The sequence below is a fragment of the Hevea brasiliensis genome, chromosome 14 (genome assembly GCF_030052815.1).
Source record: "Hevea brasiliensis isolate MT/VB/25A 57/8 chromosome 14, ASM3005281v1, whole genome shotgun sequence".
NCBI classification, from domain to species: domain Eukaryota; kingdom Viridiplantae; phylum Streptophyta; class Magnoliopsida; order Malpighiales; family Euphorbiaceae; genus Hevea; species Hevea brasiliensis.
The window spans coordinates 91,140,175-91,164,549 of record NC_079506.1 but is presented as its reverse complement, the minus strand read 5'-3'; the positions used below and the strand labels follow the sequence as shown (position 1 = coordinate 91,164,549).

Sequence of the window (24,375 nt, the reverse complement as noted above, 5' to 3'; positions counted from 1 at the left end):
TTCCCATTCAGCCTATAATCTTCAAAACCACACTATCGTTTCTTATTTGCTTCAACTACTCCATCACTCACAGCACCATACCACACAGAATCCTCTCCACGAATCCATGGCTCTCCGTTCTCTCGTCGCCCGGAAGACCATATCTTCTGCTTTCAAGGCCTCCACTGGGCTACGGCTAGGACAGCTACGAGGATTACAGACTTTCTCTCTCCCTGATCTCCCCTACGACTATGGCGCTCTGGAGCCTGTGATTAGTGGCGAGATAATGCAGCTTCATCACCAGAAACATCATCAGTCTTATGTTACTAACTTTAACGCGGCTCTCGAGCAACTTAATGATGCTATGGAGAAGGGCGATCCTGTCGCCGTTGTCAAGTTGCAGAGCGCCATCAAGTTCAATGGTGGAGGTTCGTTCCCTTTCTCGATCTTTGGGTATTGCTTATTTCTTTTTGTTTTGAGCTGTTTTGGCTGTGTGTTGGAGTATTTGATGTGAAATTGGATGATCGGAAGCAAATTTAGCTTTGCATAGATTGTGAAAACGAAGTTGTTGTGGCAGGAGGAAAATAATTTCTTCACTAGTTTGCTTGGCCTGATGCTTTTATTTCTCTTGATTGTTATCGGCACTCGATTGATAGCATCGGAATTGATTATGGAAGTGGTTTCGATCGTGGTATGCTTTTTAGCACATTGTAGGTAATTGAAGCTTTCTATGGTGATTAATTGACTAGAATTAAGAAAACAACATTATCTCTTATGGGATTTTTAGATGTTATTGTTATGACAAAGCATAACATAATAGTGAGAGTAACCTACTCAAAGAGATGTCTGGGAACACTTTATTAGATTGTTAATTTGTTTTCTTCTTCCTTTTATCTTCCTGCTGCTGTGTCTTTAATCGGTGAAAATAATTGTGATGGTCAAAGTTCTAAAAGAAGTATACAATTCCATGACTTTGTTTGTTGACATTCTTGTTAATATTGCTTCTGCAGTGTCCTTCACTCTCTTTGACTGATGGCAATGTATTTATCCTGCAGGTCATGTCAATCATTCCATTTTCTGGAAGAATCTTGCCCCTGTCCGTGTAAGTTTATTGTTCTGTTGATATTTTCTTATTTAGCTTCATCTTTTGATTCCCTGCCTTGCTTAACACTTGGTGCCTCTAATACTCAGACTCTTCCTTTTTGCCCTGCTGTACCCATGTCCACACGACATGGAATATGTGTGCCACACACATTCATTTAGTCTTCATTTAGCCTGACACTCGAGTAACAGTGACAGAGATCTCTCAAGATGAAAAGCATATTGAATTAAATTAAATGATAGGTAAAAAAAAATAAGTTGAAAAGAGAATGCAACTTTGAATTAAAGAATAGGTACAAAACAAGTTAAAAAATATTGAATATTTCGAGAATCTAATGGTTGCATATGACAAATAATTGTGGATGACCCCTTTTGGGTAGATTACAACCCTCTCAGTCTACATAATGTATCCGAGCAGCCATGTCTAAATTTAGATCCATAGTCTCATAGTTTCTATTTAAAAAGTTCACAAGTTGACAAATGGATATATACTCATTTCCAACACCCGTATCTGAGTCCAAGTAACACAGCTTGGTGCATGACAGGAAGGAGGTGGTGAACCCCCACATAGTTCCCTTGGTTGGGCTATTGACACAGATTTTGGCTCTTTGGAAAAGTTGATTCAAAAAATCAATGCAGAAGGTGCTGCTTTGCAAGGATCTGGATGGGTGGTAAATTAATCACTTTGTTGAAATTCTAAAGGATGATTTTCTGTTACTGTATATATCTGACATAGACTTGTTTTATCTGTTTACTCATTTTTCCTTATTCTTTCCACAATTGTTGATCTTGACAGTGGCTTGCCTTGGACAAAGAATTGAAGAAGCTTGTGGTTGAGACTACTGCAAACCAGGTAATTTCACAAGTACTGTTTTAAAGTGATCAATGGGTTTCCTTGAACTTCTTAATTCCTGCTACTTTAAATTCTTAATCATGGATAGCAAACAGTCAACTGATTGGATTCCATAAGAACTGAGCATGCTACATCTCTGCAAGACCTCTCAATTTCTTATGGATTCCATATGCAATAGTGAGGTGTGTAGGCTTTAGTTGCAAGCTCTATGCATCCCTTGTGCATACTTTTACAAGTGGCCATTATCATGATGTGATGCATGAACATGAATCTTATCTTGGACTAATTTTAATATCTTCAGTTCTCTAATTATCAAAATTTTAAGGGCTGAAGCAGGTTGCTGCAGTTGCTGAATTTCACTTGTCCTCCTAGTTTACTTCTACATCAGATGATGTCAAATCTTTGTTGCTTGCTTGCCTCCGTAAATTTATTGTTGTGCTGTAATGTTGACCTAAGGTGCTTGTGGTTCTTGTCACAGGATCCATTGGTAACCAAAGGACCATCTTTAATTCCATTGCTTGGTATTGATGTTTGGGAGCACGCATACTACTTACAGGTGAACTTTTGTCTTTAAATTTTTCAATGTGGTTTCTTTGTGATGTTCAGCTTCATTTTTCCTTTTGATGAATAAGATGATGTGGTATTAGATGATTTAATTATATTATTGATGATCCTTTCATTTTGTGATGACTTTTGATCATTAGCACCTTCAAAATTTATCTTTATTGCTATTGTAGGATATCTCTTGCTCAAGAATGGCTTATAGCATCAGTTTAAAGAAAAATTAACTTTGTTCATTAGCAAGCATCAGGATAATTAAAATCTTTATTTTATGGACTGAGAATATGTGAGCGTAACAGAGTGTTAACAAAGTAAAATTGTCATCCTTGTTTTGTGACTGGTGAAAAATACTAATATGCCTTGAACTACATCAAAGCCAAGGATTAATGGTTTGTGTTATGACTGGTAAAATGAGTCGGTGATTTATTTTGGAACCTTTGGAATTAAAATTAATGTTGCCTTTGTGTGATGATTGTGCTTAAAAAGGGTGTCCTAATGCACAAGGCCTCCTCCATTGTAGTGTATCCTTGTGGTTATAAAGCAACACAGCACTTGATTGTAGCCAAAACTTGAGACCATGACTTGCTTTCATAGTTCAGAACCATGATGAACATTTACATGGCATCTTAAGGTTACTTGTCAACTGCAGCCACTTCTTAGTTCATGAGTTGAGATATTCTTAACAAGTGATAAAAGGTAGATTATTCTTTAATGTCTGCTTGATCCCAACTTGTACCTAACTTTAAAAATGTGTTTGAGTGCTAATGTCGTTCTAGTTGGATTAGGGTAAGCACTCTCCCTTCTTCTCTCTCTATTCTGATGGAACACATGATTATATAAGCAAAAGATATTACACCGAAACTCATTTGCTATTGCTCTCTCTCTCTCTCTCTCTCCAAATATATTTTTCGATCTTTGATCGCTTTTGAAATTGTTAGTGACGTATAATTTTTTTTTTTTTAAACTGCAGTACAAAAATGTCAGACCAGACTATCTTAAGAACATATGGAAGGTAATGAATTGGAAGTATGCGAGTGAAGTTTATGCGAAAGAATGCCCTTCATCTTAGAATGGTTTCCATCCTATGATGGAAGTGGCTTTGTAGGTCAGGTTTGAAGATGGAATAAATGAAATTATGTGTTGATGTGTTGTAGAATATGAAGGCACCCCTTTCCCCTATTACCCTTTGTTCGAATGAGCTGTTTCCTGGCACATCCAATGTATGAAAATCAGGACGTTGTTGTGTTTTTTTTGCTCATTTGTTCTTTGTTGGTTCCATCATTGGACATTCTACCCTTCATTTCATTGTGTTTTTTGTGGATATTTAAACAACAATCCGGTTGCTAATTTAGAGGTGTTTGAAATTATCATCATGATTCCTGTAATACAATGATCAGGTCGGATGCTAGTTCTTTGGGAGTCTCTACAAAATGATGCGCTAATCTTTTAACAGATTGATAATTAATTCAACATTAAATGAATATGATAGGAAAGGGAGTTTTATTTGTATGGTCAAGCATTTGAAATGCATGAGTTATCTAGCCTGATTTAACTTAGTAGTAGAAGGTATATCACTTATTTAGTAGATTTGGATTTCGGATTGGAGTCTCTACTTTTTAATCTCCTTGTGAAAAATGCATCAAGCTTAAGAATATCGCAATTTTAACTTGAAATATCTTGTAAATTTTCGGGGGAGTTTCTTTTTATTTTTCTATGAGAGGCGTTTTCTAGGGGTATTCAGCTATTCATGGAAGATATTTCTCTTTCTGAAGTTATTCCAATTTTAAGAAGATTGGTTTTGGATATTAATGAAAAGGGAGTAATTAATTGTTGCTCACAGTGAGGACAATTTTTCGCAGTATGATAAAAATTGTCACAAAGTTGACATTGAAGTGGAGGGATTTCAAGAATTGATAAAGAGGATGAAGAATAGGGATGATTGTCAAATGGTGTGGGAGGACGAAAATTTGATGTGAAATAAGAAGGTAGGTGGTCATTTAAATAACTACGAGATAGAAAAGAAAAGAAAAGTTGTGTACTGCGTCCTTTGTCATTAGAAATTTCAGTGACTTTGGCTTCCTTGATTATTGTAAACACAGCCATGGCCACGTCCTCTATTGGCACAAAATACTTGGGTATTTTGGATGGGTGGTGGTGTAGAAGATTGAACTCTTGATTCATGAGCAAGAGGATAGGATCGCAAGTCAAGAGAAGATGGTAAAAGCTTCTGCAGTCATCACAATGCTAACATCAGAATAATTTTCTGGTAGACCTGCTAGAATTTATAAGACAAGACCGGTTTCAAAAACAAGATGATCAAATAGAGCATAAAGAATCAGACACGAACTTAACATATTGCAAAAAGTCAACCATTGATTTAATGCCTTTTAAAGTTTGTCTAAAATTCAATTTGAGTTGCAAACACCTTGCACTAACATGGTTATGGAAGAGTTTTTCAATTTCGTTTCAGGTTTCAGCAGCAGTTAAAATGACTCTTAATTTGTAAAACATGTTTGAGTAAATCTGTGAAGATAGTAGCATAAGTCAAGAAACAATAATGCAATCTATGGCTCTAATAGCATGAAGAGAGAGTAATTATTTATTCCTCATAGTGGGGTTGACCTTTTTATATATTAATAAAAAGATAAGAATACAATAACAGTATAAGTATATATGAAAACCAATTCTATACAATTTTGTTAAAAGAATTCTGTACAAATAAGAGTCTTGTAATAGCTATGCTATGAATTAAATCTTTTCAAGGAAAAATCTAATTGTACTTGTCTTGATCAAAAAGAGTTATCACAAAGAATTGCATCAAAATAGAAATAGAATGTTTAACTAACTCATTAATATAATAGAAATATATTAAAAACTTTCAATGCGAATGTCAAGTTACCATTTACATAAGAATTTGACCCAAATTATTTTCAATCATTTTATTATCTATATAACTTAAACATTCAAATATCTATTATTGACAAACTAAAATTAAGACAATTCTACATAAACAATAAATTTGATGATCACAAATTGCCAATAAGGGAAAAAAAAAATGAAAAGAGATGGCATATGGGCTGTCAGATTAGAAGGTTAAATCAAATCAATCAAATGGCTGAATTTTTTTCTAAAAAAATAAATAAATATCAGTTCAAATTAGGATTGGATTAGCACTACTCATTCTGATCTAATTCAAAAAGAAATAAAAAGTATACTTTCTTTTGGGTTTAAACTCGTGAATTATTAATTGATTTCAATCATAGTCGATGTAATTGGTCAAAGTCTGGTAATAATTCAATAATTAGTCTACAAGGGAGGGTACCATGTAAAAGTAAAACAAAGTAATGGGGTTAACTGCCAATTATCTTAAAAGGGAGGGTACCATGTAAAAGTAAAACCAAGTAATGGGGTTAACTGCAAATTATCTTAAAAGGGAGAGTACCATGTAAAAGTAAAACAAAGTAATGGGGTTAAGTACAAATTATCTCATACTGAAAACTCTTCAAAGAGCGATATTTACTATGCAATTTTTATTTATTGTAACTATTATATATATAATAATTAATTATAATTATTAATTATTATAAAATTCATATAATCACTATAATTAATGATTATATTAATAGTTATATATATATTATATATCTAATAATTTAATTATAATAATTAATTATTATAAAATTCATATTATTCATCACAATTAATAATTATATCACAATTAATGATTATAATAAAATAATTATACATATATTATATATATAATAATTTAATTATAATAATTAAGATATCCATACATATTTATTATAATTAATAATTATATTATACTTAATGAATATAATGAAATAATTATATAGACATTATAATTTAATTATAATAATTAATTATCACAAAATTTATTATAAGATTTATTATAATTAATGATTAAATTATAATTAAAGGTTATAATAAGACGATTATAAATAGATTGATTTTATTATATAATTTTATTATATAATTTTTCCATAGACCTGCTCCATCTTATAAACGTTTATAAACTCTCTCTCATTCGTTGTCTCCAGTGAAAAACCCTAGCGGCAGCTTTTAGATCCCACACTTCTCTCCAGGAAAACTCCACCACCAGCCGCCATGGTGAGCTAGATCACCCTCTTCTTCTCTTCCATTCCTCCTCTATCTCAATCTTTCACAAACTTCCTGACAAATATTTTCCCCTTTTCGCAGACATTCAAGCGTAGGAACGGCGGCCGCAACAAGCATGGCCGAGGACACGTCAAGTTCATCCGCTGCTCCAACTGCGGCAAATGCTGCCCTAAGGTATCCATCGTTACCTGAATCCTTCATCTAATAATTTGATTTTCGTTTCAGAATCCTGATTGTTGTTTGGCTTTTGGATTATTTGTAACACCTAAAAGGACAAAGCTATCAAGAGGTTTCTTGTGAGAAACATCGTCGAGCAAGCTGCTGTGAGAGACGTTCAGGATTCCTGCGTTTACGATGGTATTTCTCTCCTCCTCTACTTTGTATAGTTATTTGTTGTTTCTTTGATTGTTTACTGTTTTATTTATTTGATTTTGCAGGATATGTACTTCCCAAACTGTATGTGAAGATGCAGTACTGCGTTTCATGTGCCATTCACTCCAGGGTTGTGAGGGTTCGCTCGCGCTCTGAGCGCAGGAAACGTGAGCCACCACAGCGCTTCCTCAGGCGCAGGGTACTGATTTTTTTTTTTTTAATCTTTTATGTTTGTATTTTTGTTCCTTGCCTCTAATCTAATTTAATTTACGGTTGAGGTTGCAATTACACCACGTTAATTGCTGTTATTGTTGATGGAGTCTTAGTTTCTGTCTGTTGCTTTATTCATGTCATGGTTGCTTTCTGATGCTGCCAGATTCTCTGTTGAATCTCGAAATTGGACTAAGAAAATCTTTTACTCACTTGAACCTGAAAGTTGAAGTATATTCACTTGTAGCCTTTGATTTCTTTTACATACTTGCATTCTTTGACAAGTATATTCACTCTGTTGGATTGATCTGGCTATTGTTCCATACTGGACTTTAGCTACCTATAATTCAAACACTTGGAGCTTGCGAGGGTTAGTGTGAGATAGATTTGGGTGTAAGAGCAATTGGGACAAGAGCAATTGTCTTTGTGAATCTCCTATTTTCTTGGGGAAAATTTTTTGGTTTTTTTTGCCCATGTATGATGCATGTAGGCTTTCACATTAAATTTATGTTTGATCTTGTGCTATTTATTTTTGTTATTTTATTTTCATTTAAACAATTATTAAAATTTTGGGGGAATCATCTCCGCAACAATTCATATGCCTATTTATTTGATTATTGGTTCAGATGCCTATTACATTCTTATTTAATGATAAGGTGTAGTTTGTTTTCTTTTCATTTTTTAGCTGGATCTTAGATTATTATCAGGGCATGATCATTTGATTTTACCCGGTTTAGGCTAAGCGGTTCCTTTCCTTGGTTTGTAGCTTCTTGAAATATATTATTGAGTATGCGAAGGTAGTAGTTTTTCTTGGTCTTTGTTGAATTGTGTATAATGTCCTTGTTCTGCATGGGTTTGTGTTATGACTATTCTCATGATGATTTTAAAATTTTGTTCCTTGTTTTTGTGGTTGTCTTGTCTCAGGATGATTTGCCTAAGCCTGGACAGCCTGGACAGCCTGGTCAAGGAATTCGTTCTGCAGGAGTTGGAACTGCTGCCAGAGCCTAAGAATTGAATTTTTTCTGTTTCATGTTTTCTTATGAAGTTGCTACTGGAATTTTCTAAGGAATATTTTGAAATTTCACTCTTTAAGTTGGACCTATTAGATTTATTAAAGATATATATGTTTAAGATCTTAAAAGTTTTTGGTTGATGACGATGCTTTTTGAATGGCATGGGCATTTCAATCTTTACCATTTTTTTTGCCATAAATAATGATGGATTACAGTAGTTATGTTTGCGATATGTGAAGTATCTACTTTTTATTTTTTAGCAAAATAATGTACTCTTTATGGCAATGGTTGGAAGGGAATGTGTTCAGAGTGCATTTTACCACCTATAGATTGTGAGAAATTGGGAGAGATTGACATTGTAGCTAGTATAAAAAATTGTTTTTAGGGTTTGATCTGCTACACTATAATTACTCGATGCTAATCTTTTGAGCTATAGCTAATCTTGTGTTCACAAATGCAATTCGCATTCGTTTAGATTGGCAAGCTGTTGAATTTGTTACCTTGTTCTTGTCAATTTGAGTCCCCAACCCAGCACACGTTTACTCTTTGGGACTGCATAATGTTTTGAGATCATTGTTTGGGCAGTGGGGTTCTATTTTTGAACTGGAAAATAAGCTGAAATAAATATATGTTTGATTAACCTTTTCGGTGTCGTGTCATGCACAAAGAAGTAATATCGTTCTACGTTGAGACCCAGATTTATTTTCTCATATTCTAAAGATTTATTAGTTTTCCTCTTTTAAAGATGTGAATAACGAGATTTCGAGTTATAATTTTTATGTATATTTATTTATGATGTGAGAGGCAGAAAACTTTGTTCACTCGTAATCTACTCGATTCATTGAGATTTTTTAATAACAAATACCATCATTTGTTAAACAATGAAGTCTTAAATGAATCACCATCTCATAAAGGATATAGAGATGCAAATGAATCAAATTTGAAGAGAAGTGCAGGAAACCATTAAATCAGATGTTTACTTTCACCATTCAACAGAAGACCATCTAACTCCATGACAAATGTTATTCATTAAATAGCACTGAGGGGAGTATAACATTAAAATATACTGTTTATGTGTATGAACAATATTTTATAAGTTCCAATCCATGTTTCAACAGTCATAATCCAATCCTCCTTGCATAAAATAAATGCAAGAGGCTGAGAATCTGCTATTATAAAACTCTTGTTTGCTCATTTTCATAGTCAGAAGCATACATAAGAGTGGAATCACCCCATGAACTTGTATCACACAACAATGCGTATGGACTACAAAGAAAAACTAAATTTCAGAGTGTGAGGCTGTCTGAGGAGTAAAGGTATACATTGCAGAGTCATGAGAATCAACTCGAGCACCAAATGATGCCACTGCTTCTCCTGTAACATCTTTGTGCTGCAAACCAGAAGGATCCTAAAGTAAGCACAAGAAGTTCATAAAGATAAAAGGCTCAAGCCAAGTTTTAGAACTTTAAAAGCTGAGATCAACTCAGAAGTCCTCTAAACAGACAGTAACTTTAATCGACTGCTAAGAAATTGTGCAATGTTTATTTGACATACTTGCTCCCATTTATAATGGGAAAATGTTATAACTATACTACAGCAAACCACCGTGTAATCACAATACTCAGCTCATAAACCCAGCAAAAATTACTTGCGACACTTAAATTTAATATTATATTAAAGACTTGACAGATTCTAATGATTTTAGAAGAGTTAAACCTCAAGTGAATATTCAGCTCATGAATATGAAAGATGCCAACAAGGATAATGCTAGTCGCTAGATTAAGTTTTGTATATTCAGTGGCCACTGATACTAGCTAGGCAACTAGAAAACAATTGTTTCTAGTAAGTCTCTGAAGCTGTTGTTTATGTCTTTTAATACCAACAAATTCTGCCAAAATCTCCATTTGATTCAGTTTTCTTACCTGCCACAAGTCTCGCACTGAGACAATGGTGCCAGATTCAAGCCCAAGTACATCCCATCTGGCTGTAATTGTTGCAGCTTTTGAACAACGATTCCAGAGAGCAACCACCAAGCGGTTTCTAGACAAAGGACCTGCCCAGACCTGGAAATGATCGAAGTTACTGAAATAAGTTAAACAGATAATGGCAGAGAATTGCATAATTGGTGTTATTCAAGTCTTTAAAAAAAAAACAACGAACTTGGTTTTAACAAATATATACACTTTAATGAACCAAATACATCATAGAATATATAGAAATAGACCTAGTCTCATATCCTTATTTCTGCACTAAGCAATTGTTGCGTTTCCATAGATAGAACAAATGAGAGGAAAAAAAAAGTATTTTCTATTAAAGCCCCATGGAAGGATAGGATGGCTCTGCTCTTCAATCAGAAAACATGCAGAATTATGCAAGCAATATGACTGGGAAACATTCGATTATTCATCCCTAATTGATGTGTAATATCAATAGAATATATCATAAACACAAACAAGTGGTGGGACCTGTAGGCAACCATCAGTTCCAGCAGTGTATACTTTCCTTCCCTGGACACCAAGTGGATCTGCAAAAGAATCAAAATCCTTGTTTGCTTTGTTTTATAAACATGATAAATTTAAAAGATAGTAATACATGAAGATACGTGCCAAAAAAAGAAAAGCATGAAAATTATAACAAGTTGCACAGAGACATATCTCACCTTGGTTTACAGCAATGACCTCCTTATTTGTTAGAATCTCATAAGTTTCTGCTGTAATGTTTCTTACATCGCAACCAATCAAAAGTGGGGCCTGCACATGTAATTGAGGTTCAGAGCCAAAAAGTACTTTTTCGAGAAAGCATCATTTCAAATGTTATTGGGGCGAAAAAAAAGCTGTTTGGAAATTTTATTATGTTATTTGGTATCCATAGGACTAAAAGATGTCAAATTTAATTTTAACTAAAATTTTAATAATTTCTAACTAATACAATTTAGGATGTTTTTTTTTTTTTTTAAACAATGCCTAACAGACTGGCTCATCCAATGATAAGCTTGTGCAAGCATGAAAAGATGCAAAGTTACCCCACGACCTACAAGGAATGCTAAACAAGTGTCATATCTATATGAACACATTCATGACCACTTAAAACATTCAGGCAGCACAAAAAAGATATGATAACATGTAAACATGAAAAATCAATCAAAGGAAAAATAAGCATAGTTTTTCTGAACCATACAACTCTATCCAAATCAACATAGCCTTAACCATAAATATAACGAATGGAGTGCATGATAATTTTTTCAGTTGCTTAGCTCTTATAAAGATATTTTCCATCATATATATATATATATTTATAAATTAGCTTAATAACATTCATACAAAAACTTTAATAAATGAAATAACTAAATCATTGTTCTGGCTAAACTTTCTGGCATAGAAAAAGGAAAGAACAACAATTAAGGATATTTGCCAATTCAATCATAAATCTCAAAGCTAAAAGAAACAGAATTCAGTAGAGAGACCTTCATCAAAGCCCAGATGCTAAAATGAGCACGATACTCCTGGTGTGTCATGCCTCCATTGCCAACTTCCAACATATCCGGATCTGCATAAGATGGGAAATAAGATAAAACAGTTGGGACACAATAGCCAAGCCGTCATTTCCACATGTTCAAAAAGTTCAAGTATTTACCATTCCATCCACCGGGTCCTGCATAGGCTGCCCATTTATCATTCAGATCAGCTAAAGTGGTCATGCTTAACAAAAAAGGAACAAGAATCAATCAGTATTACAACCAACTTTTTGGGGAAAAATATTGCATATAGTTCCTTCTCAGAAAACAATGGTTAAGTAGCTAATAGTTTGTTCAACATCTTAAGAATGAATTGTAAATGTGTCAAGGCTGCCATCTGGCAATTAAATAGCATAATTTTCCTTCGATAAATAATATTTGAACGAAAGTAGCTTCGGCCTTTAAACCAGATATTTCAGTCTCTTTATCATAATATATATGTTTTGAATAATATGTTAGATTCAAGATGATTAACCTTGCCCATGAATCATTGATGTCATCTGTTGTGCGCCAACTATTTCCAACTTTCCCAGCCCATAAGGCAGGGTCATCGACACCCCTATCAAAACCAAAACAAAGGGGCCAAAATTACTTTGATGATAATAGAACTATATACGATGCTAGTAGAAATAAATGAAGTAACTATTTTACCATTCACAAAGTGAATAAAAAATCGTGCGTCCAGTTGCATTTATTGCATCACGCATTGGTGGGTACCTGGAATTTATCAAATTACATAATTTTAAGGTACTTAGTGATGGCTGTTTGACAATATAAATAAGACTAGGATGGAGATGAAACCTTTCTTTCGGTTGAATTCCCAGATTGTAACAGTTGTCATACTTTAGATAATCCACACCCTGATAAAATAACATTAAGCATTAGCTCAAATTAATAGCCCCCAAACAATATTACCACCACGGGGTAACAAGTCTTCTGAAGTGAAATCATACATTACATGTTCTGATTGAAATTCTCATAATAAAATGTTTACTTAACCAGATATGGGCACAATATAGAGAATTTCAAACATTTTTTTGTTAATGATATACTTGACGTGATTCACAGCATGTAGAAGATCATGTAAATATCTTAAACCAACAAAATCATCCAATTTTTGAATCATGAGATCAGGCAATGACTCTAAAGATTTTCAGTTGACTCCCCTACTCTTGTCTTTTCTAGAAATTGCTTTTGAAATGATAAAGATTTTACTTGTGGGCTTCAAAAGACAACACAAAACACAGAAATCAGTATGAAATGATTTGCCTCCAGTGTACATAATCAATATTCAGTACAGGATAACAGAACTAACCCAAGAAGCAAACAATTCTGCATCATCTTTTTCATGGTAAAGCGACCCCGGTCGAACTTGACACGTAAAAATCCTACAGAAATGCAGTTTGGTGATTCCAAAGAAATAGCAGTGATCATAATGAATGATCTAGCTTCCAGGTTCTTAACCAATTTCAGAAAGTTTATCCTACCCAGCATCAGAATAGATACCAAGCTTGAGGCTTTTCCCATGTACATAATCAGCAAGAGCTTTGATTCCCGATGGAAAGGCTTCTGGATCAGGGACCAACTGACCCTGTGAAACCAAATAAGTCATAGTAAAGAATCTGACATAATTGATAGCTTAAAAAATTTACCAGTTAAACCTTTCTTTTTGTGGTGTGTGTGAGGACTGAGTAGAGGGGATAGGGGCTATTTCAGAGTTTTAGTTCTACACTTCATTGAGTAAAACAGCCATTTCATATTGAAAGCTTCAGACTGTGTGCCTATGTAACTAGCAGATAATTCAATGAAAGCAGATGCATTTTTATTGGTCCTATCAAAAGCAGATAACTCATTGGCAAGTCAAAAGTAAAAAAAGGTAGTCTAGAACTAAAAAAAAAAATAATAATATCAATAGGTTCACCAAAAAATCAGAAGATCAGTCATAGCAGTTACAAATTGTAGAATAAGAACTCTAATTTGAATGGGTAATAGGATCCAATTGACCTTTGCATCTCGCGTTGCAGAAGACCAACAATCATCTGCATCCAATGAATTGGAATAAGCCTAAAGAGAAACAAAAGGCTGAGTAACAGGAAAAAAAAAAAAAAAACTTGAAGTTGAGACATGCAGGGCATTATACCTATGTTGAGAAAAACATAACCTAAATCAGCCAAGCCAGTTGAAATAAGTGCATCAGCTGTCACGTATAAAACTGGACATTAGTATTTCTAATGAAGTTAATGATCAAGGGTAAACAGAGATGTTCCTAATTCTGAGGATCCTCGACATTCAATTCAGAAATGAGATTATAGCAATTTCACAAGTAGTAATAATAGAGCAAATTGCAGACAAGAATGCATTCAAATGTGAAATGTACACAAAGTCATAAATTTAACAAATTCTCATAAAGTAAGTGTTATAAAGCAAACAACAATTTTACAGCATGATTAGCAAAATCCATTGAATGCACTGCAGATGCAGTATCCATAAACATAATTAGAAAACTATTAATATACACTAACAATCCACCCGCCTACACTCATATTTTGTTCTTCATAATTCATGTGAAACATATATACACTGTTTGTGAGATTATAAAGATGCTAGAAATTCCCAAATATTGAAGAAAAACCAAATTAGGAACTCAATCATTGTGAAGAAAAGTGACTGCAATAGTTATAATAATTACAAACTCAATGTTGCCTCTGCTCAAAATTATTCTTTCTTCTTCTCCTTCTCTTTCTCCTTTCAACTCACTTCCATGGCTACTCAACCATTTACCCTTCATCTCATTTTCTTAAGACCCCAACTAAATTACGCGTCTTTGACAGGTGATTTTCACGAAAACAAATAACATAAATCCATAATCAACACCAACAAAAATGCCAAATACGTAGCATGAAGATGAAACAAGAAATAATTCACCTGTTTCCTTGATGACAGTTTCATTGATATTGCAAGCAAAGAAATTCCAGCTATTCCATCTGCAAGGACATGATCAAGAATACAAAATCAAACACCCAGAATAAAATCCTGAAAAAGTATCAGAATTTGGACACTTGTCACATAAATAGATAAAGCAAGAGAGAGAAAGAGACCCCATCTGAGGAGTTCGACCCAAGCCGTTGTTGAGCTGAAAAATCCCGTACTTGGAAGTATCAAAAATGCTATTAAACGATTCACTATACCCAAAACTCCCTTTCTCATACCTCTGCAATAGAGGCCCTTCTCTCCCTGCAAATGCCACTTGAATCACCCATAAAGATAGAGAAACACCCACAAAATATAGTGAGAAAAAACAGCTCCTTTTCCCCATTAACGAATACGATCCGTTGAGTGTGTTCTTTTGTTCTTCAAAGCTCTCGTATTGAAAAGTTTTTGGAAGAGAAAGAGGATATATATTATATAAAGAGAAACAGAGTCAATACAGAGAGCCCCAGAGCTTGGCATGTGAAATTCAAAATATCCAATTTGACAACATTTTGAATTTTTTTTAATCTAAACATGATTATTCAATTCCTTAATTAACTAAACAAAAAATAGATGGATAAGCCTTACGTCTCAATCTTTTGCTTGGATCACTGCACTTCTCTGCGAAAACAAACGATGATGATGATAATAATATTTATTACAATAATGACTATAATCAAGAGGAACAATGTTAAATAAGTTTATAAATTATTTGAATTTAGTTTATTTAATTAAAATAAATTATTTATATTTAAAAAATTTATAAATTAAAAAATATATTATTTATTGTCTCGTTAATTAATAAAAATAATGAATAAAGATTTTTTTTTTTAAGAATAATAAACTCATTTGTCAATTGAGACAAGAAAATTAATTAGTCAAAATATTATAAAAAAAAAAGAAAAAAGAAAAAAGAAAAAAAGGTGTTTCCTTGCGTTAAGCACTTTCTTTCATATCACTAGGATTTAACTTGTCCTATCCAAATCTAAAGAGTCCATTTAGGTGAACAAGGGTTGGACTGGCTGGTTCCTCTCGAGGGAGGGGATTGGTAGATAAGGGAAAATTATTATTTCATTTTTTATATTTTAATTAAATTAATTATTTAATTTTATATTTAAAAATATATTATTTAATATTTCTATTTTATTTTTTTAACTTTTTAATACTTGCATAAATTTTTTTATTAATTAATAGATTTTAATATTGATAAATCACTATTTAATATCTTTATTTTGATCAAATTAATTATTTTATTTTTATATTTTAAAAATATAATATTTTAAAAATATATTTTTAGATAAAAAATTTATTTTATAGAGATTAAATATGAATTGTAATTTTTTTTAATTATTTAAGTGTTTTCGTCTAATTTTTTAGATATTATATTTATATTTTTTATTAATAAATAATTTTCTTAAAGTATTACTTTGATTTTTAATGTTAATAAATTATTATTTAATTTCTTTATTTTGAAAAAACTTATTAATCATTCTTATATTTTAAAAAACATAATATTTTAAAAAATATATTTCTAAATAAAAAAAATTATTTCGTGGAGATTAAATATGAAATTATATTTTTTTAATTATTCAAGTATTTTTATTCAATTTTCAAGACATTATTTTTATATTTTTTCCATTGAAAATAATTTTTTTATTTATTACTTTGATTATTTGGAGATCTAGAGAATTGGTAAAATTTTTTGTGTGCACCACTTATATCATTTTTTATTAAAAGATAAAAAAATAAAAATAAAATGAGAGAGAAGGGTACGAATATAGAGTAAAAAGATATGAAAAAAGAAATAAAGGAGAGAATGTTAAGATAACATGAATATAAAAAAAAAAAAAAGAAAGACTAAAAAATTTAATGAAATCAAATTATATGAAATAATTAACGTGTTTTTTTAAATATATTAATTAATTAATTAATTATACTAAAAATAGAAAGATAAATTAATAATTTAATTGACATTAAAATCTATTAATAATAAAAATATCAATAAATAAACTAAATAATTTAATAAATTAAAAAAATAACTAAATATTAAAATTTTAAAATATAAAATTAAATAATTAATTTTATTAAAATAAAAAATTTAAATAATAATTTTTCCTTAGTTTAATTTTCATTCCAATTTGTGATATGATATATAAATTATTTGTTTAAATTTTAATTGTTGGCAAAATTATTATTATTAAAATTATTCTGATAAATCGAATAAAATTTATTAATAATTAAATTTATAGTATAAACCAAGCGGAGACTTGATGGAAAAAAAACGTCATTTTGGACAAACGACAAACTCTTATGCTACGAAAATCCACTTTGCTGTCACAAAGGGCCCAGCCCAGCCCTGCCCTATCTTCATCCACAATTGTCCTTTATCCTCTTTTTCTTTTTACTTTTAATTTTAGTAAATACATTTTTAATTTTCTCTACTTATAATTATATATATATATTTTTTATTATCTACTTGAGCTTATCAAAATATTTTTTTTTTCCCTTTATATACATGAGTTTACAAATTTTCCAAATTAGCTTTTGAATAGAGTTTGACGAATTTATATCATTTAGTATCAAAATCTCACTCTACACGGATTGGTGAGCCGTATAAAAAGATTTCTTGATATTTTGCAGAAACCAATTACTTAACGAGAACGTTCAGTCTAAATGAGTTGTAAATGATACGTTCAACATCAGTTCTGTAGGAAGGTTGAGTGCTATATATATGAGTTTATAAATCTCCTCGTAAAAGTGGAGTTAGGCAGTTTCATATCACATTATTAATATATCATCTACTTATAGTTAGAAATGTTTTCAAATCAATAGGTTATTTAGTCATGATAATGACAGTAAATTAAATTATTATCAAATTGAAACCCAAAAATGAATGATTAATTTGGTCATGAAATAAGACGCCAATTTTGAAAAAACAGCGGAAATTCATATACTTGATAAGATATATACAGTACTTGTTATTAATTTGGTCATGGCAGAAGCCTATAATTTTGGAGATTTATGCGTAACAAGAGGTGCCGTGTTTTGGACAGCATTGGCTTTTATGAAAAAGCTTGAAAGACTCTTGACCTTGTGGAAGACTTTGGTTTACTCCAATTAATACTCCAACCCATCTCCCCTAGCTAAGCACAGTGAAGCTTTAATGGCCAAATCTAATCTAACCTTATTTTTCCTAAAAAAAACAACAACAATTAAATAAGGTAATAAAAAATTAATATTAAATATTTTGAAGATAAATTTTAAAATTTAGTGAAGATAAATTTAAAATTCTAATTTATAAAATATTAGTAAAATAAAATATTCTGAAAAATAAATTAGTGGGATACTTGCCTCACTGTCCTACTGTGGATTCCCAATCATATGTGAAGATGAACCTGACCAGTTGGATTTTTATGACATGTACTTGAGAGGGTAGATATTATACTCAGAAAATAATTATACTAATAATTCAGTAAATTAATTAAAATATCACAATGTATAATTAGAGGAAGAGAGACATACAAGCTAACAAAATTTGATTAATTTGGAGCAAGCCCATGTTGCAAATTTTTTAATTGCACCATGAAGATTTCTTGAACAATACTTGTGTTCACTTTGAAGCAACAATGTTTTTTCCTTTACATAATAGTAAAAACTAGGCTTTGTTTAGTTCATTTAAAAAAAAATAATAATAAATCAACAATTATTGGAGTTGATAAGTGATGTAACTAATTCTTAAATGAACTTTATCTATAAGGCTAGAGATTTAAATTCTGAAGTTATCATTATTGAGGGGGTTTTATCTGAATATCACTTCTAATTCGAGTATGTAAAATCATAAACTATTTATCATAACATGTAATTTTATAATGATTATATACATGACTATGGAGCTAATTAATCAACTTCAGTTTAAACTCATTAAACTATAAAATTAAAGAAAGAATGACAAATACAAACAACATTAAACACCCATGGATTTGAGCTCTGTCCTCTAGTTGTTAACGTCATTAGTTCCTTTGCTTGGTCCAGAGTATGAAACTGGACCCTTGAGAAGCATATTCAGAATCCTGGGTCCATACTTTCCGGCGAGTCTTGCTTCAACTTTCACATTGGAGGAGTCCATTTCACATGGTATAACATGCTCGGAATCTTTCTCCGATGGCGATGAATCGATAAGCTTGTCGCTAGGAAGTGCAAGATTCAAGGCAGGTTCTGATGCTGCTAGGTTCTGTGAGAGAGAGTGATGCTCATGTAGAAGCCTAGCTCTAGCTGACGAAGAAGAAGAAAAAATGGACAGTGAAATGAGAAGGAAAAAGAATACAAGTGGTTTTAGGCTATGGGTTTTGCATTGTTTTGCCATTGGAGATGAGAGATTAAGAATCAGAGAGAAAATCAAAATGGGTTTATTTTTGGATTGCTTAGGGGTTGAGAGTTTGCAAGGTTTTTTATATATAAGAGGAAGAATATGAAAGCTTTTGCTTAAAGTTGACAAAGTAAGAGGAGAGAAAGGTTGATGATGATCAAATGATGTAATTAACAAATGGAAGAAATTCTTCCTCACACTTAACTCCGGCTATTACATGTTCAAAATATCATATATTTAATAAATAATATATATTTAATAAATAAATTTATCCATAAATCATATTTAAATAAGAAAAAAAATTAAAAATGTTAGTGGAAATTACACTGAAATATTGAAATCCATAGGAAGGTTGATTAATGCAGTTGGAGTAAGACACATAATAATTTAGATTTGAATTTTACAATGGCTAATCTTATATTTTATTATTATTTTAATAGAATAATATAATATATTATAATTGAACACATCAAATCAATCAAATTTACTAAACAATCAACCATTGATTAATTATTTTTTCAAAGCTCCTAACACATTTTTCCATTACTAATTGTTGAATTTATTCAACATCTAAATATAATATTTTTATAAGTAATTGACGTGGCATATATAAGTGGAATTGGATAATTAATACAGTTTGAAAATATGAATGAATGGATTAATATTACACATCTTTAAGTTATATAACCAAATTACATAATGGAATTAATTTCCATTAAAAAATTGGAGTTAATTTAGCCAATAATTAAGATTGATGAATTCATCATGTTAATCAAATTAATAGTTTAATTAATCTCAATTAATGCTCCCTGAATTATTTAATTAAAATGCACACAGAAAGGATTAATAGTTTAAAGCAAAATATGATCCGATAGCTAGTTAGTTAGTCTCAATCAATCCTTTCTGTGTGCATATTCTTATTATAGTTCCAATTTCATAAGAGGCATAATAGAATGAAACAGATAAAGATAACAAATTCACCAACTTTATGCCCTTCCTATTTTATATCAAATTAAAATTGCAGAATTAATGAGATTGGTAATTCTATAAGCTGTTTATTTCGTTGATTTGAATTCTTAGTCATAATATAAACAAAAATTGTATTTTTTAAGGGAATCTCTTAGTTTTGTGAATGACATGCCTTCAATTCAATTGAGAAACTAAATGAACTTAATATAATACGCAAAAATTGATTCATTTTACTGTCCTAATTATTTTCCAGTTTAAAATTTAGAATTTTATAATAATTTAATTAATTATATTTAAAATGAAAGAATTTAATTTTTTTTAATTTTAAAAATTCATTTTAAAAGAAATAAAAAAAAGCACAATCATATTTAAGAATGAAAATTGCTCCAACGTCTCAGTTTTAATTTTGGTTTAATTTTAATTTTGATCAAGTAGTTAATTTTTTTTTAAAAGCTTTTATTTTTAGAGAAAAAAAAAATTAGTTGGGCTCAAAACCAAATTGGTCAATTTCAGTGATTTAAAATTAATTTCAGTCAATTTGATTTCATCCTATTCCTATCCTAATCTAAAATGGTTTGATTTTGATACCCAAATGATGCCTAGCAAGCTGGGTCTGACCTCATCCATTACGAATATTGTTTATGATGTACAACTAATTTATAAAAATTCAGTCCAATTGAAAACGTTAGCGTTTGACAAATGAAAAAAATGAATTGATTAAATAACAAATTAAAGATGGTCAACTCAGGAATTTGTTCTATTAATAATTGATTAATTTTGCTATTGAAATGATTGTTTTGTTGCCTTATTACACTTTGTTTGCTAAGAATCCTAAATGCTTGTTAACTGCCTCCACTCTGTCTTCATCAAATTGATAACATAATGGTCAATTATCTTGGATATTTTAATTCCAATAAACATTAAATTTTTAATATTACCAAAAATCTCCTATGGTTCTTCATTATTATAGGCCAAGAGATTTAACAAGAAGATAAACCTAGAGAGAAGGAGATCATGATATTAAACCTAGAGAAGATGAAGTTGGTGGTGATGATGATAGTAATTGAGGAGAAAATGATAAAACTAAAGAAAATTACGTTAATGGAGTTCCTCTCATTTGCTTTATCCATCTATAATGCATGGCTTCCTTTTACGTATTACATTAGAACACCTCATAAAGTCATCTATTTGGGATTATTTTATTTCTCCTAAGTAATTGCAACTGTGTTTCCTTACCAATAGAGCCACATTTCCTTCATATCATGACACTCCTCTAAGTGTATATAAACCTTTTCTTCCTCCTGTTTCCCTGCAAATGGCTTCTCTTATCTAATCTATATGCATGCATGTGCATATGTTAGATCTGGCCATGAGCCGATTTAAACCTAAAATTAACCTGGTCAATGCGATTGAATAGGTTTAAATCAATCTAAAATGAAGATATGGGATAGTCTAAATCATAATGATTCCTTCTTTTATAGTGTTAGAATTATAACTCAAAATTCTAGTGAAATTTAAAGAAAGACCTTTTTCTATATAGAGTATAACTTTTATTTTAGTGTTATTCATAGATTGAGTAGGACTCCTAACTAGACTAAAATTGAGGGAATTAACATTATAAATAGGAAAATGGTGAAAAAAGTTATTTGGCTTTGCTTATTGAAGAGAGTGGCTTTGCCCATTATCTGCTCATTGCAGTCCTATGGAGGGAAAGAGGCTTCGGCCTATGATAGAGGAAGGGCATAAAATTCAAGAGGAAGGGATTCTTATCCATTAATGAGAGAGCTCTTCTCATATAGTTGAAGACACATTTTGTGATATAGCAGTTAAAGCAGTAAATATATTGGGTTATGTCTAGAGAAGATTGGATTATGTCTAGAAGAGATTGAGAGGACTAACTAATGTATTTATTATGAACAGTTATGTAATGTGGGTTCTCTTGGCTGTAATTGGGTTTATGAATAGTATAATTTTAAGCTTATAATGATAATTTATTATAGTTGATAGTGGAATATGTCATGCTTGTGGATATAGTCCTATATTGAGGGGATGAATTATATAAATATTGGTATTTTGTGTGTTTGCTTTACTTCTTTATAATTTACATACTTCTGCAGTACACAATATATAGAATCTGAATTAGAACAAGTGGTTCAATCTTTGAATCAGAAAATTTCATTCTTAAATATATTATGTATAGTAGTATACATAACCCAAAAATAATTTCAGGAGAGTAATTTAGAAAATTAATTTGACAAATTTATTTAAAGAAATCAAAATTAACATAATCAAAGAATAAACATAATTAACTTAATTGACAAAAATAAAAAATAACATAGTTAACAAAGAAAATTAATATAAGTGTCACGACCCAACCTATGGGCCGGACCGGCATTAGGACCTGGGCCAGCCTAAAGCCCCCGAGGCAGTAGTAAACCTAACTATTCCTCAACCCAATTCTAAGGCCCATTTGGGCCCAATTTCAAGAATTCAACTGGACAGAGTCCGACCATATAATGGACCATTCAACGGGGAGTTTTTGACTTGCCCTACCTGTAAACACAATATATAATAAATTGAGGAGCTCAGCTCACCGTCCACATAATCAAAATGTCATAACTCAAATAAGAGCTTAGCTCCCTCATCCAATTCCATCATGCATACACTATAACACCTCTATTGGTATAGCCTGGTATATTTCACTGTTCCGGTGACCAGAGTCGGTCCGGACAATTAAGGGGATTAGAACCACACTTAAGTTAATTAGAGAAGCCATAAACACAAATAATTAGTAATGTTCAATTAGTTAAGTATAAATAAGAAAAACAGAACATAAGAGGTTAAACGAGCCGAGACTCACAGCGATGGGTGACCTTCTCGAGAATGACTGCAAAGTCATTTTAAACTCAAATTTCGATGTGACGCTGCGGTCCTTAGGACCCTTACGAACACAGTGGAAAAGAGAAAATCACGAAAAAGGACTGTTAAGTCAGTCAAATAATTAGGTCAGAGAGCCGAAAGAAATATTGAATTATTTGCAAACCGGGATGAACCGGTGATGGGCAATTTGGTCAATTGACCCCGAGAGCTGACTCCTGACCTAACTATCAAATAAAATCGGAGAAACGAAAATTTCGGAGTCGGAAATTAAATTAAAGAACTAATAGAAAAAAAAATAAAGAAAGGAAAAGAAAAAAAATAAATTTCATTATCTTCTTCCCTAGTTGGCGCATCTCTCTCCCAAGCTCTCTCTCAAACTTTTCCTCCATGAAAGCTTATTTTTAAACTTCCTAAATATTAATTCCACCATAAATCCTGTGATTTTCTTGAAGAAAAAATTATAAACAAATCTTGGAAGGAAGATTAGAAGGAGAAGAATTGAAGAAAATTGAGAGAAAGTGAAGATCAAAGACTTCATTTAAGGTTAGTAATGTAAACTTCAAATTTTTAGTTTAATTAGTGTATGTATGGCATCAAGAACTTGTAAATAAACTTAAAATAAAAAAAAAAATATGTGGGGAGGACCAAACTGAAATTTTGGACAGCTTGAAGGGGAGTATGATTTGCATGGTTTGATGGATTTGAATAAGTATATAAACCTCAATTAGCTTAGTGATTATAGTTAAAAGCATTAAATGTGGTTAAATACAACAATTTAGTAAATTAGGGTTTTGGGACTTAGGGTTTATGAACAAAAAATGTGAGAAATGAGTAAATGGTGTCTTTGACCTATTGTGAAGTGAAAAATGGTCATTTATGACCAAGTGAGTTGTGTTGGAATGGTTGGAATTAAAGCTAAATTCAGAGGGAGTGTGGTCATGCTGCTGGCAGCATGACCAAGTCAGCTTTGAAGGACCAAAAATAAAATTTTACAAGTTCAATTGATATGGGACCAATTGGGGATGAAAATAGACATAAAATGACACAATTTTCATTTGGAACCATGCCCAAAAAGTGACCAAAACCTAATGAACAAATTGACCAAAGTTGGAAAAGTGCAGGCTGCCCTGTACAAACTGACCAAATGAACAGTGTTTGTTCATTTGGTCATAACTCGAGCTAGGCAGATCCAAATGACCTGAAATTTTACCAGACCTGAAATTTTACCAGTGGTTAGGTGAGATATAGACCTAAAACTTTAATGAAGAACACAAACCTAAATTCTGCCAGCAACCAAGTCATTTGGCCACCCCAATTTGGTGACCCAAAACTGCCAGCACCAAAATTGCCCAGAAAATTTGGGTTGTTTCCAATCCGGCAGCCATGGTTCAAATGGCCATAACTTGAGCTACAAAACTCCAATTGGGGTGATTCAAAAATGAGAATAAAC

General features: G+C 31.6%; 3 protein-coding genes across 3 annotated transcripts; 2 read left to right on the top strand and 1 right to left on the bottom strand.

Annotated features, from left to right (window-relative positions):
- On the top strand, window positions 1-3,794 carry LOC110669694 (superoxide dismutase [Mn], mitochondrial-like). The gene is made up of 6 exons (XM_021831459.2): window positions 1-407; window positions 1,035-1,081; window positions 1,626-1,751; window positions 1,877-1,933; window positions 2,412-2,489; window positions 3,465-3,794. The coding sequence occupies exons 1-6, from the start codon at window positions 107-109 to the stop codon at window positions 3,561-3,563; spliced, it is 708 nt and encodes a 235-aa protein (XP_021687151.2). The 5' UTR covers window positions 1-106; the 3' UTR covers window positions 3,564-3,794.
- Window positions 3,795-6,485: 2,691 nt separating this feature from the next.
- On the top strand, window positions 6,486-8,406 carry LOC110669698 (40S ribosomal protein S26-2). Its single transcript, XM_021831462.2, has 5 exons — window positions 6,486-6,622; window positions 6,713-6,805; window positions 6,904-6,988; window positions 7,069-7,202; window positions 8,138-8,406. The coding sequence occupies exons 1-5, from the start codon at window positions 6,620-6,622 to the stop codon at window positions 8,219-8,221; spliced, it is 399 nt and encodes a 132-aa protein (XP_021687154.2). The 5' UTR covers window positions 6,486-6,619; the 3' UTR covers window positions 8,222-8,406.
- Window positions 8,407-9,231: 825 nt separating this feature from the next.
- Window positions 9,232-15,228, bottom strand: LOC110669696 (alpha-galactosidase 3). The gene is made up of 15 exons (XM_058133898.1): window positions 14,839-15,228; window positions 14,666-14,724; window positions 13,881-13,937; window positions 13,745-13,779; window positions 13,228-13,331; window positions 13,056-13,128; window positions 12,542-12,600; window positions 12,392-12,457; window positions 12,216-12,299; window positions 11,860-11,924; window positions 11,690-11,772; window positions 10,886-10,976; window positions 10,692-10,750; window positions 10,149-10,289; window positions 9,232-9,616 (listed from the first exon to the last, which is right to left on the bottom strand). The coding sequence occupies exons 1-15, from the start codon at window positions 15,054-15,056 to the stop codon at window positions 9,506-9,508; spliced, it is 1,305 nt and encodes a 434-aa protein (XP_057989881.1). The 5' UTR covers window positions 15,057-15,228; the 3' UTR covers window positions 9,232-9,505.
- Window positions 15,229-24,375: the final 9,147 nt, after the last annotated feature.

What these genes read in the sequence shown, in the direction of transcription:
- LOC110669694 (XM_021831459.2), top strand. Translation starts at nt 107, where the DNA reads ATGGCTCTCCGTTCTCTCGTCGCCCGGAAGACCATATCTTCTGCTTTC. An exon ending in AGAATCTTGCCCCTGTCCGT is followed by an intron (nt 1,082 to 1,625) that starts GTAAGTTTATTG and finishes GGTGCATGACAG; the next exon opens with GAAGGAGGTGGTGAACCCCC. An exon ending in TTGAGACTACTGCAAACCAG is followed by an intron (nt 1,934 to 2,411) that starts GTAATTTCACAA and finishes TTCTTGTCACAG; the next exon opens with GATCCATTGGTAACCAAAGG.
- LOC110669698 (XM_021831462.2), top strand. An exon ending in GCGGCAAATGCTGCCCTAAG is followed by an intron (nt 6,806 to 6,903) that starts GTATCCATCGTT and finishes AACACCTAAAAG; the next exon opens with GACAAAGCTATCAAGAGGTT. An exon ending in AGCGCTTCCTCAGGCGCAGG is followed by an intron (nt 7,203 to 8,137) that starts GTACTGATTTTT and finishes GTCTTGTCTCAG; the next exon opens with GATGATTTGCCTAAGCCTGG.
- LOC110669696 (XM_058133898.1), bottom strand. Translation starts at nt 15,056, where the DNA reads ATGGGGAAAAGGAGCTGTTTTTTCTCACTATATTTTGTGGGTGTTTCT. An exon ending in TTATGTTTTTCTCAACATAG is followed by an intron (nt 13,780 to 13,880) that starts GTATAATGCCCT and finishes CATTGGATGCAG; the next exon opens with ATGATTGTTGGTCTTCTGCA. An exon ending in GGTCATTGCTGTAAACCAAG is followed by an intron (nt 10,751 to 10,885) that starts GTGAGATATGTC and finishes ATTCTTTTGCAG; the next exon opens with ATCCACTTGGTGTCCAGGGA.